General features: G+C 38.6%; 1 protein-coding gene across 1 annotated transcript; it reads left to right on the plus strand.

The window, feature by feature from the left end:
• The first annotated feature begins 1,838 nt into the window (after positions 1-1,838).
• On the plus strand, positions 1,839-11,684 carry LOC102722799 (senescence-induced receptor-like serine/threonine-protein kinase). The gene is made up of 12 exons (XM_040527796.1): positions 1,839-1,920; positions 2,040-2,589; positions 2,682-3,160; positions 5,872-6,013; positions 6,104-6,175; positions 6,770-6,847; positions 6,997-7,163; positions 7,303-7,565; positions 7,708-7,834; positions 7,963-8,031; positions 10,900-11,089; positions 11,285-11,684. Exons 1-12 carry the CDS (start codon positions 1,839-1,841, stop codon positions 11,682-11,684), a joined length of 2,619 nt encoding a protein of 872 aa, XP_040383730.1.
• The last annotated feature ends 460 nt before the right edge of the window (positions 11,685-12,144 follow it).

Consider the following 12,144-nt stretch of genomic DNA (forward strand, 5'->3'; position numbering starts at 1 on the left):
CCTTGTTCGGTTGGAGGGGGATTAAGAGGGATTGGACCACAACCCCTATGATTTCTCCTGTGCGGAATAAATTCCGGCCCACAGAAAAATCGTTGTTCGGTTAAGTCCATTCAGGATTCTAATCCGGCCCATCACAGGATTTTTCTATTGTCTTGAGAATTAATCCTCTCCATCGATGGTGTGAAAAAAAATCCCGCTATCTTGTAGGATAATGTGTAAAATCCCAACATGCTATTTTTTGAAAATCCCTACCAAAACGAACGGATGTTTTTATGGAAGGGATTATGAGAAAGTTGGGGATTCAAACCCCACATGGATTGGGTGACATGGGAGGGGTTCACCCAATCCCCTAGGGATAGATTTCTCTTAGGGATTAAATCTCAGCTAACCGAACCAGGCCTAAAATTGTTGATATGACGCCAGCCCATCTGTTTATCTTGCATGAGCACATCCACTAATTAAAATCTATGTGATTAGCCGGCTGATTTGCTTTTGGTTGCTGTTTATCTTGCATGAGCACATCCACTGTTTATCTTTTAACTTTTCCGTTTTTACTAAATTGACAGGAAGCAAACTTGTAATGGAGTCTTATTAATTCCTCTCAATATTTTATATATGCATCATTAGATGCTACTCGCTCCTCTGTCCAGATTTAGTACTAGCACTTATCCAACTAAAATCCTTTATATTTTTGGATGAAGAGAGTATATGCGAGTCATCCAACTAAAATCCTTTATATTTTTAGATAGAGAGAGTATATACGAGTGTTAAGAACTTAAGATGTAGGAATTCATAGGATATATGCTATTTTTTTTTGGTAAAATTTGGCCCACGTCCGGTTCATAGAGTTTGCTGGCCAGTAGAAATCGATGGTTTTTGCGTAACTTCGTAGAAAAAATAAAACTCATAAACTATTGATGATTTTTTTCATCAACTCCGTAACGAAACATTCTAAAACTAGCGAATTGACAAAAACCAAGAGGTTTTCATGGTTTTTTTATCGGTATTTTAAAATGCTATTTTTCGAACGCGCAAAAGATTTATATGGCAAATGCTATTTCATAGTGACCCTGGCTTCTTTTTTGGCTGGCTCCACCCCTGGCAATACGTGCGTAGGATGCAAATTAAAAAGTTTGTTACCGCATATCACAGCCAGGTTCAACTCAATTGTCTAACCAGGGAACAAGTATATACATATTACCCCTTCAACTCATACACCGTATACGATATTCATCTCTCAATTATTAAAAACGGTACGTTTCCTTTACTCTTCTCATTTGAATGATTCTTTTAATCTTCGTGTTCGTCCAATCGGCAAAAAATATTAAGAAAAAAAATTGATTTGAGCCTTCACTCCTCCCTTGTTCACCCCATAAGGACATGAGCAATGTATAAAAACCATATAATCTATATGGGCAAGACTCACCACATGTGACATTAGGTGTGGCAAACTTCACAATACTTATGATAAAAAAAAGAGATCCAAAATGAGAAAAGAATATGAGAACATTTATTCTTATGGACAACCCATATGACTATAAACTACTTTGGGCATTAAGACTATAATGACTACACTGACAATATATAAAGATAGTCCATATGAGAAATTTTTATTGTATAATAACTATTTTTAAAGTATATTGTGGATGCCTTAAGAATTTGGTGAACCAATGGTTTGTATGACATGGTCCATTGTGGATGCCTTAAGAATTTGGTGAGCCAACGGTTTGTATGACATGGTTCATGTCAACGGTCATCGTAATTAAGATATTTTCCTGCCTACCTATATATAACTACGCATGGAATTTGGTGAGCAATCAGCTGGTGAGTGGTGAACAATGGCGCTCCTGGTTTGCTTTGCGGTACTCGTGTTGGCTGCGGTTCAGGGTGTAGTTGGTCAGAAAGGTTTTTGTTCTTTACGTCTACCTTCACATGCAATATGGAATTCGATTCTCTTGTGTAGAGAATCATGCAGTGCGATGGAATCATGGAGATCATGTGATTGTTATAAGATGTCTAATATTTACATACATATGCAGCTGGCTTTCTAAGCATCGACTGCGGCCTGGAGGACGCCAACAGCGGCTACAAGGAAGAGCGCACCGGCATCGTCTACGTCTCCGACGGCCCGTACGTCGACTCCGGCGAGAACCACCGGGTCTCTCCCGAGGCGGAGCGCGGACGGGAGCGTCGTTACGCGACCCTGAGGAGCTTCCCCTCCGGCGTGCGGAACTGCTACTCGCTGCCCACCGTCGCCGGGGCCAAGTACCTGGTCCGGGCCAGGTCCTTCTACGGCAACTACGACGGCGCCAACAGCTCGGCGACGCTGCAGTTCGACCTCTACCTCGGCGTGAACTACTGGGACACCGTCTACGCCGACCGCGACGAGATCTACGAGCTGCTGTTCGCGGCGTGGGCGAGCTGGGCGCCGCTGTGCCTCCTCAACACCGGCCGCGGCACGCCGTTCGTCTCCTTCGTGGAGCTGAGGACCCTCGGCAACGACCTCTACCACCCGGACCTCACGGCCAGCCACTTCATGTCCTTGTATGAGCGTGGCAACTTGGGCTCAAACACTTCTAGCATCACACGGTAAATACACATGTACATGTACTTGTACGACGTTTTGTTTCTGTGTCTGAGGTTTACTCTTTCCTCGTGACCTATTGGGTCTACATTGATAGGTACCCTGACGATCCGTACGACCGGTTCTGGTGGCAGACGAGAGCCGATCCAACGTGGAGGAATATCTCAACGACGTTGGCTATCGAGCAGAGTTACAACTACGCGGAGCCCACCCCAATCGCGCAGACCGCCGTCGAGGCGGCGGCGGCGGCCGGGAATGACACGGCGGTGCTCACCATCGAGCGGCGGCAGGACAGGGCGGAGCACAAGTTCATGGTGCTCCTGCACTTCGCCGACTTCCAGAACAGCAAGCTCCGGCAGTTCACCATCGTCATAAGCGACGACAAGCCGTACCTCTACACCCCGGCCTACCTGAAGGCCGAGACCATCGGCAACGACGACTGGTACAGCGCCCAGAATGGCATGATCACCATCACGCTCGCCGCCACCAATGCGTCCAAGCTGCCGCCGATGCTCAATGCGTTCGAGATCTACACTCTCGTCTCCCAGGACAATGCAACCACGTTCCCGAGAGACTGTAAGCCACACCTTTTCTCCCTTTTTCCTAGTTGGTAAAGTCTATCACTACTTTTTAAAAAGAGATTTGCTCCGGTCCAACAAAAAGTACTTTAAAGTAGCGATACCTCAAGGTACCAAATCGTTTCCTACCATTGGATCTAGCTAAGTAGGATGTGCAATGTTGAATCCAACGATAAGAAACGATTTAGTACCGCGAGATACCTTTTGTTACTTTTTGTTGGACTGAAACAAATTTTATTTAAAAATGATTTTTTATGGACGACCCTATTACCAAATTCTAATAGAACAATTAGAGAGCCCGCCTATGATGTGGTCAATCACGAGAGGGAGGGGGAACACAGCCTGACTACGAAAACTTATTATCCAGGCGGACAAATATTGTTTTGCATGTCTTGTTTTGGCACCTAAAAAAGTTGAAATACAAAAATTCATTTTCTCATGCCGGTGTTTTAAGTGACCAGCCTAGGAAAATCGATTATCCTAGGCGGTAGACTGCCGGTGTGCAAAGAGGTTCACTATTATTACAACCTTTGTTATTACCACCTTTGTCCCAAATGATAGGGTGCCTACAATTTTAGGAAAATTGACACCTACAATCTTTGACTGATATTTAGACCATTTGATTCATATTTAAAAGTGGTTTTGTATAATTATATTTTGTAGCCATTGGTAATATATTATAAAAGAATTAATGGTCAATTCTCTGCATTCCAGACTTGGTAAAAAAACATGCACTATATATAACTTGGATGGAGGGAATATTATTTCTGATTTGGACTGCCACATCAGTCAAATTACTACCATGTATGCTCCACGTAGAACCAAAACCTCTTTGGTTTGAGTTAGCGGGCAACTCGTCCGGTTCAAAAAGTTTGTGAAATGAAATGTCTGGTTTTAGATTTCAGTGGGAAAATTGTACTAAAAAGTTCAGGAGAGTTATTTGGACCTTTTCCTTTCTAGTTTACTGTGTCTAGGGTTCTTTAGGAAATAAAACTTAGGAATACCTGTTACAGCCTAGCTGATCAATTCGATGTTTCATAATAATCCCTCCTATTTCTGCGACTAACGAACAAAACAAATGGGTCTTAAACTACATTAGAAACGTATAGTAAATGGGTTAGGACATCAACAATATCTTTTTTTCCTCAATCGATCGGTGGTATTTTGAACAATAGTATGCCTATATAATAGTGTTATTCAAGAAATTTTTATATGTAAACGAAAGCTATTACTCCCTCCGTATCTAAATATTTGACGCCATTGACTTTTTTATACACGTTTGATCATTCGTCTTATTTATTTATTTTTACAATATGTAAAACTATATATATGCATAAAAGTATACTTAACAATAAATAAAATGATATAAAAATAATTTATAATTATGTAATTTTTTTGAATAACACCAATGGTTAAACGTGCATAAAAAAGCCATGTGTCAAATGTTTAGGGATGGAGGTAGTATGTGTTAATATATTGGAGAATATTTCTAGAAACAGCTTAATCTCTCGTAATTATTTATAAGAGGAGGAAAGAAAGCTCACACATGGGCTTATCTGGTTGAGAAACTTCCTAAACCAGATAAGCCCATAAGAAAACAGTTATATGTACCGTGATCACCAACGTTTCCGCGACACCTTTGGAAACATCTCTTACTGTTTCTCGCCTTCACGAGAGAGATGGATTCTGCTGCTGCAGCTCAAATCACCGTACCTTGATCAGTTGAAGTTGGAATGCAAGGAGCAATTAACCAAATTAATTAAATATGAAATATCCTCACAAATATGAAAATCCATATTTTGTATAAATAAGTATGAGATGTTATAATAAATATTTGGGCTAATAAATTATCTCAAATGAAAAAAAAATTGTCAACAACAAAGTTTTAGATCTCGTTAAGACCTACAATTTTGATATACATTTTCATCTTCTTCATACTTTTATGAAACAAATAGATAGGAACATGTATTCTCTCAACTTTGATTTTCACAGGCAAGCTATTAAGAGGCCCCCATGTGAAAATTGATTACCGCAGACAGATCTTTACCTACAATAATTTAGTAATTTTTCTAGGTGACTTGGTTAGTGGCCCATCTACAGTAATCAATTTGTAAGTGGGCTATGAAGGCCGCGCCCTTGGGACTAACCACATCATAGGCAAGCTCTTTAACAACCTGCCTACGATCTAAGGGGGTCATCCAAAAATATCGTTTTGCGTGCTAGTGTGTGAATAAGCTTGTCCAGAACCTATATTTTAAAAATATTCATATACGTACATCAAATTTCCCCACGACTGCTACTCCCTCCATTTTATATTATAAGATTTTCTAGATTTAGCTAGATTTATTAATATATTAATGTATATATGTCTATATTTATTAGTACATATATTTATTAGTACATGTATGAATTTAGATAAGATTAGAAAATCTTATAATGTCAGCCTTTTGTCCCTGTTTCCTTGCAACGAACAGTAATGAAGCCAATAAGTTCCCCATAGTCGATCTGCATACCTGTTTGATTGTTTTTTTTTAAAAAATATCATTGCGACTTGACCAAATGCCCAAACCAAGAATTCTTTGTTGAATTAATAAATGTGTTTCCAATATACTTAATACAAGTGTTTCTTTATTTTCTTAAATCTATGTTTTTGTTGTGCAATTTAGTCAAACAATATCATCAAACTTATTGTTCTATTTCCTTTGCTAGTTGACGCGATCATGGCAATTAAACTTGAGTATGGTATAAAGAAGAATTGGATGGGAGATCCGTGTTTCCCTGAAGAACTTGGCTGGGAAGGTGTTAAATGCAGCATTGCCAGTGGTAATAACACTAAGAGGATAATATCTTTGTGAGTATTATTTCAGACATAATGCATTTACTACTATTATGCCATAAAATTCATGCTTTATCTCATGCCATAAAATTTGCATGGATGCAGGGATCTCTCCAACAGTAACTTGCATGGGGTGATATCTAAAAACTTCACATTGCTCACAGCACTCGAGTATTTGTATGTACACAAAAGACTTGATTGATTTTTATCTGAATATCTTCTTTAAAGTGATCTGTTCCAATATATGATTCTATATGCCTTCTGAATTTTGCATGGTATACTTTGCTTATTACACCTGTGTAGCCACTTGTGTGGGTTTGGGCCCATTATAAATGGTTCCTCTTTAGCTTACAATAACCTAGTATTGTCATATGTAAATCATGCTGAAGATTAGAAGAGCTTATCTCTCTTACAATTTATTTATGTCGAGTTTAAAATAAGTCATAAATTGACATAATAGTCGATTCTTAAATTTTATTTCTTTTATACTGTAATGGATGTTTGTATGCATCCATGCAGGCTGGGAGTGTCGTACACTCTTCTATATAATGAAAAAAAATTTACATCATTGTGATTGTGTGCGATATAAGAGATATATTTGCCTTGAAAACATTATAAGTTGGTTCTTGGTTGTTAATACCTAGTTCTTTACCAGGTTTGCAGATCATTACAAACCAAAAGCATATATAGTTGCCTAAAATTTATTTATTTCATAATTAAGAAAATGAAACAAACACAATACTGATATCTAAATTTCATGCAACCACACAGGACTTTGTCAGGCAACCAACTGAGCGGACCAATTCCTAATGCTCTCTGTCAGAACAATAATGGCTCATTAGTTTTCAGGTTCGGTGTTATTGACATCTTTCATAAATTTGTATCATGATTGCAGAATATTTCTTTTTCATGTGACCTTTTGTTTGGTAACTGTTGTGGACTATATTTTTTAGACCAAAGTAATCCATCAACTGACAGTATTATACGTGTGATTTCAGGTTCGATTCTGATATAGATATGTGTAATCCACATCGGCCAGCGCCAAGAAAAAAGGCAAACAAAGCAGCTACACTAGCTATTTCGGTAGTGGTTCCTGTTATAGCAATTGCTGCTCTTGTTCTTGCCTATTTGATCTGGAGACATAAAACAAAGCCCAGCAGTTCGTGTGCTCTGCTCTTGTCAATTTATTTTGACCTGTATTTATTTATTTGTTTGTCGATTATTAGGGTTTATTCTATATCTTTTATGATGATTTATTATATTTCATAGTTCTTTTGTATAACTAATATTTCTTGCAACCCCAGTTTCTACAGCTCATTCTCCGAGAGAACTGGAACCTGAGATTTCTCCAGCAAGTAGAAAAGATCATGGGGTTGCCTTACAAAAAATTGAAAATCGCCGATTCACGTACAAGGAGCTTGAAAATTTAACCGATAAGTTTGAACGGTTCATAGGACAAGGAGGTTTCGGACTCGTGTACTATGGTCGTCTAGAAGATGGTACTGAGGTTGCCGTCAAGATGCGTTCTGAATCGTCCTCTCATGGGCTTGACGAATTTTTTGCCGAGGTAATAAATTCACCTGGAAGATTGAAATTATAGTATCCCAAATTGTCATGGCTCTATGTTATTGCCCCGTTGAAGAAATTTGGATTTCTTTTTTGGTTAAACTTATTCACGCTCTATATATGTTTGTTGTCCCATTTCGAAGGTCCAAAGCTTGACAATGGTTCACCATAGGAATTTAGTTTCATTAGTTGGTTATTGCTGGGAGAAGGAACATTTTGCACTGGTTTATGAGTACATGCCTGGAGGCAGTCTTTACGATCATCTGCGAGGTGTGTTGATTGCAAACTTGAATATTATCCTTGACTTTCATGGTTCAACCTATTCCACTACCATTTTGTTGAAAACTGGCATGATTTACATGATTCAATTCTAACTACCATTTTGCACATATATCAAGGTAATCATGGTGTTAGTGGAACATTGGATTGGAGAACACGTGTCAGAGTTGTGATTGAAGCTGCACAAGGTATGCTGCAAAAATGACACATTTTTATCTATTATTTTTCTTTAGCTCTTGTACTTGAATACATGTGGTTAATAGTTTAAAATGCCAACATCAGTGTGAAAAAGTTAGTTAGAATAGTTACATGACAATTCTTTGATAGATCTTACCATCCATCATGATTTGGTACACTCCATAGTTCTGGTAATGTATAATTGTTGGGTAGCGGCTAGGCAATCAAGATATCTTGCGAGTAAAGAAATCATAGATCGTTACCACTCGATGCGTAGAGCAGCGGCAGCAGAGTTAGGGTAGCCGATCCTCTCCTCTATGTGCAAGCGTCTTCTCCATGTGTGAACTTCTCCTCGTGTTCCCATGTTGATTAATGCCACAATATAGTAACATCTTTGCCAGTATCACACGTCTAGGGGTGGAACGTTGTTTGCGGTCATGCTAGCTCCTACGCGTGGCTAGGGTTTTGTTCGTGGAGGGAGGTGTGGCTAGGGTTTGGTGTTTTGGATGTTGTATCTCCCTCAGCTAGGGATGAAAACGTTATGGAAATTTACCGACTGTATCAATACTGTTTTCGAAAATAATAATATAAAAATGGTATCTTACCGATCATTACAACTTTTAAAATTTAACATTTTTAGTTTCTATCTGAACTTTATTGAATTTCGCACTAAGTAATGCAATTCATAAATTTTCAAAAATATGAAAATTTCCTGACTGTACTGATACCGTTTCCGAAAATATTACTCCCTCCGTTTCACAATGTAAGATGTTTGACTTCTTTGCTTATAATGTTTGACAATTTGTGTTATTGAAAAAATTATGGAAATATTATTTATTTTGCTTGTGACTTACTTTATTATCAAAAGAACTTTAAGCATGACTTATCATTTCTATATTTGTACTAAATTTTTAAATAAGACGAATGGTTAAACGTTGTAACCAAAAAAGTCAAACATCTTATATTATGAAACGGAGATATCGATACACCGAGTATATAGAAAGATCACATCGACATGACCTGTAGGGTGTTAATATTCGAGACCCTTTAATTTACCATGCAATATTGATTAAGAACAAGGTGAGACATGTGCCATCCCTTCAATATATTAATTATTCACTTGATCCTTAGTAGATTACTTTTCTCATAATTGACTCCTCAATCAATCAGTATAATCATGCATTTCTATAATCTATTAAATCGATGGCCCATGAGATATCTATCCCATAAATTAGAAGGGACAAATTATATCTTATCATCCACATCTCACTACATGTTTTATAGCAATAGCAAACCCGAAGACTACCGTTATAACTACCCATTCACGGTGCAGTGTTTGGCAGTCCCTAAGTAGGCCACCACACATGTGGAGAACATGATGGCACATAGGTATAAAGAATCGACATTATCACTACTTGAGACCAACGGATGGCACATAATAATCGTTGTAGTATCTCATATGGGTCTATCCAACAACATGTGTCCACATTATGATTTGGTATCTCCGTACCGTGATTCATGATATATGATTACCAATCAATACATGTGTTAATCTTAGAATCATATTCGCTCCTTATATGATATGATTAAGGATCATCTAGAAATAGTAACAAAATACATAAATGAAGTCCCTGAGTTGTCGCCTAGAGGGGGGGGGGTGAATAGGTGTTCCTGAAAATTTCTTTTTAATGTCGTAGCAGTTAAATGACCCGGACTGTCCGATTTGGACTCTCGGGTAAGCCCGAGAGTGCTGGCTAGGCTAGACCATCCGGTCATGAACACCGGACCGTCCGACCTTAAAAAGAGTGGATTCTAGGAATCCCCTTTTCAGGTGAAGTTATTGGGAACGTGATCAACAACAATAAAGTGAAGGGACAAGATAAAGACACGATGAGTTTTTCCCGAAGTTCAGATCTTTCAATCCTACTCTCCATTGAAGTGCTCCTAGAGAAATAAGCTCCAAGCGCCATTCCGTATGCATCCATAGACTCCCAACGATCACTCATGAACTCTCCAACTAGAAACTCATCCCTAGACCTAGATCCTCACAAGAATCACTCTAGATGATCATGAAACTAGTTGGAAGGGATAGATAGGTTCTAGAACAACCATAGGTGAGCTCTAGTTTGAAGTGAAAGACCAAACAATGGCTAGGGGGTGGGTAGCATTTTATTGTCCTATCATACGTCATGTAGCCGTTAGAAAAGTTACTTAACCAGACTGTCCGACTAGGTGGCCGAACGGTCCGGCTTACACTTAGGGTTTCTCTGAAGTTGTGGCCAGACTGTCCGGTCCTAACTAGATTGTCCGTTCCAGATTCTCTACAATTTTGACCCTAAGACTGTTTTTCATGACTTGGATGTATACCGGGACTGTTGTAGCTCCTCTTAATACAGTACGGTGTTCCTATGACTCAAAATAAAAATAAAGACCGTCTATCTCCATCAAATTGAGCCTCCAAATACCTTTGATCAATTTAAGCCTATGATCCTCATGGGCTTAACCGAACTCTCTGCATCACAAACTCATTAGCACAAAACTGCTTTAATGGGATTATCATTAATCATCCAAAACTCGATTTGGGGCTAGATGCACTTTCAATAAAGAGTCTCATGAATGATTCACATACTAATTGATCAACAATTAAGTTATCTATTTGAAGGATGGTGTAACACTTTATTCAAAATATACGTCAACATAGTAAGTGATACAAGCATCTCTGTGATTGCTTGCAGTGCATATCACTAACAATATTTTTAAAGACCGTGGACAAAATATATTTATTGTGACAATGTGAAACAATCAGCTTTCTCTTATGCAACATGAATGCGTGTACACTTCTTCTAACTATAGTTTTCCTAATAATGTTATAAATGCAGGCTTGGATTATCTACACAAAGGGTGTAGTTTACCAATAATTCATCGAGATGTGAAGACCCAAAACATTCTATTAGGTCATAACTTGCAAGCTAAAATAGCGGATTTTGGACTTTGCAAGACTTATCTTAGTGAAACACAAACTCATATATCAGTTGCTCCAGCTGGGTCAGCAGGTTACATGGACCCCGAGTAAGTGTATTTGTGTGCATACTTTTACATCTATGAACTTACTTTTGGTAACATATCTCTCTCTTAGTTAACATTTCAAACTATCCATGTTTGTCAAATTGGGAAATTAAAACCGATGAGATTGTGATGTTTGAAACATTTTTCCACCTTTAATTTTTATGCAACACATATGATTTTTGTCATGGCTGTTTGTAGGTATTACCACACTGGCCGAATCACTGAGAGTAGTGATGTTTATAGCTTCGGCGTTGTTCTCCTAGAGATAGTTACAGGTGAATCTCCTATACAGCCAGGACAAGGACATATTATTCAGCGTGTGAAAAAGAAGATTGCTAGTGGTAACATCAGCTTGCTTGTCGACACACGACTCAGAGGTGCCTATGAAGTCAGCTCCATATGGAAGGTGGTTGATACCGCATTACGGTGCACGGATGATGTTGCTTCTCAAAGGCCAACAATGGCTGCTGTAATTGTGCAGCTTAAGGAGAGCCTGGCATTGGAGGAAGCTTGGGAATATAGTGGCTTTCAGGGAAGCACAAAGACACCAAGTGAAACCACAATTTCGACGTCAACATTTGCTCCATCAGCAAGATGAAGCTGCATTAGTTACTGTCTTTATTGCATTTGTGTAGTTATCTACATTAGCTGGGTTTGATAAACTATTTCTCATGTCTGGATTGTGATGGATTAGTTTGTTTCTTTTATGTGTGGCAGCAACAATAAGGTACATGTATGTGAGCTCTAGCTAGCTTGCAGACCTGTCTGGTACTGTGTAACGAAGACCTTACTATCATCAGCTTCATAAGGCCGTGCCATATTTTGCTGTATTTTGTTTGATCTGTTCCATTATCACGTGATTAGAACAATGAAGGCCAATTTGCTTACCTTGTCTTTGCAATTCCGGCCTATTGTAGGAGTTGTAATACTCATGTTTGGTATCTCCAGGTGCATATCACCTAGCTAGAGGCAGCAAATATTTACGCCAAAATTTGATACCTCTCGGTATCTTTTCAGGTACGGCAAAATTGACATATAGTTTTTCCATGATTATGGAA

The sequence above is a fragment of the Oryza brachyantha genome, chromosome 9 (assembly GCF_000231095.2).
Source record: "Oryza brachyantha chromosome 9, ObraRS2, whole genome shotgun sequence".
NCBI lineage: Eukaryota > Viridiplantae > Streptophyta > Magnoliopsida > Poales > Poaceae > Oryza > Oryza brachyantha.

What these genes read in the sequence shown, in the direction of transcription:
- LOC102722799 (XM_040527796.1), top strand. Translation starts at nt 1,839, where the DNA reads ATGGCGCTCCTGGTTTGCTTTGCGGTACTCGTGTTGGCTGCGGTTCAG. An exon ending in AACACTTCTAGCATCACACG is followed by an intron (nt 2,590 to 2,681) that starts GTAAATACACAT and finishes CTACATTGATAG; the next exon opens with GTACCCTGACGATCCGTACG. An exon ending in AATGGCTCATTAGTTTTCAG is followed by an intron (nt 6,848 to 6,996) that starts GTTCGGTGTTAT and finishes GTGTGATTTCAG; the next exon opens with GTTCGATTCTGATATAGATA.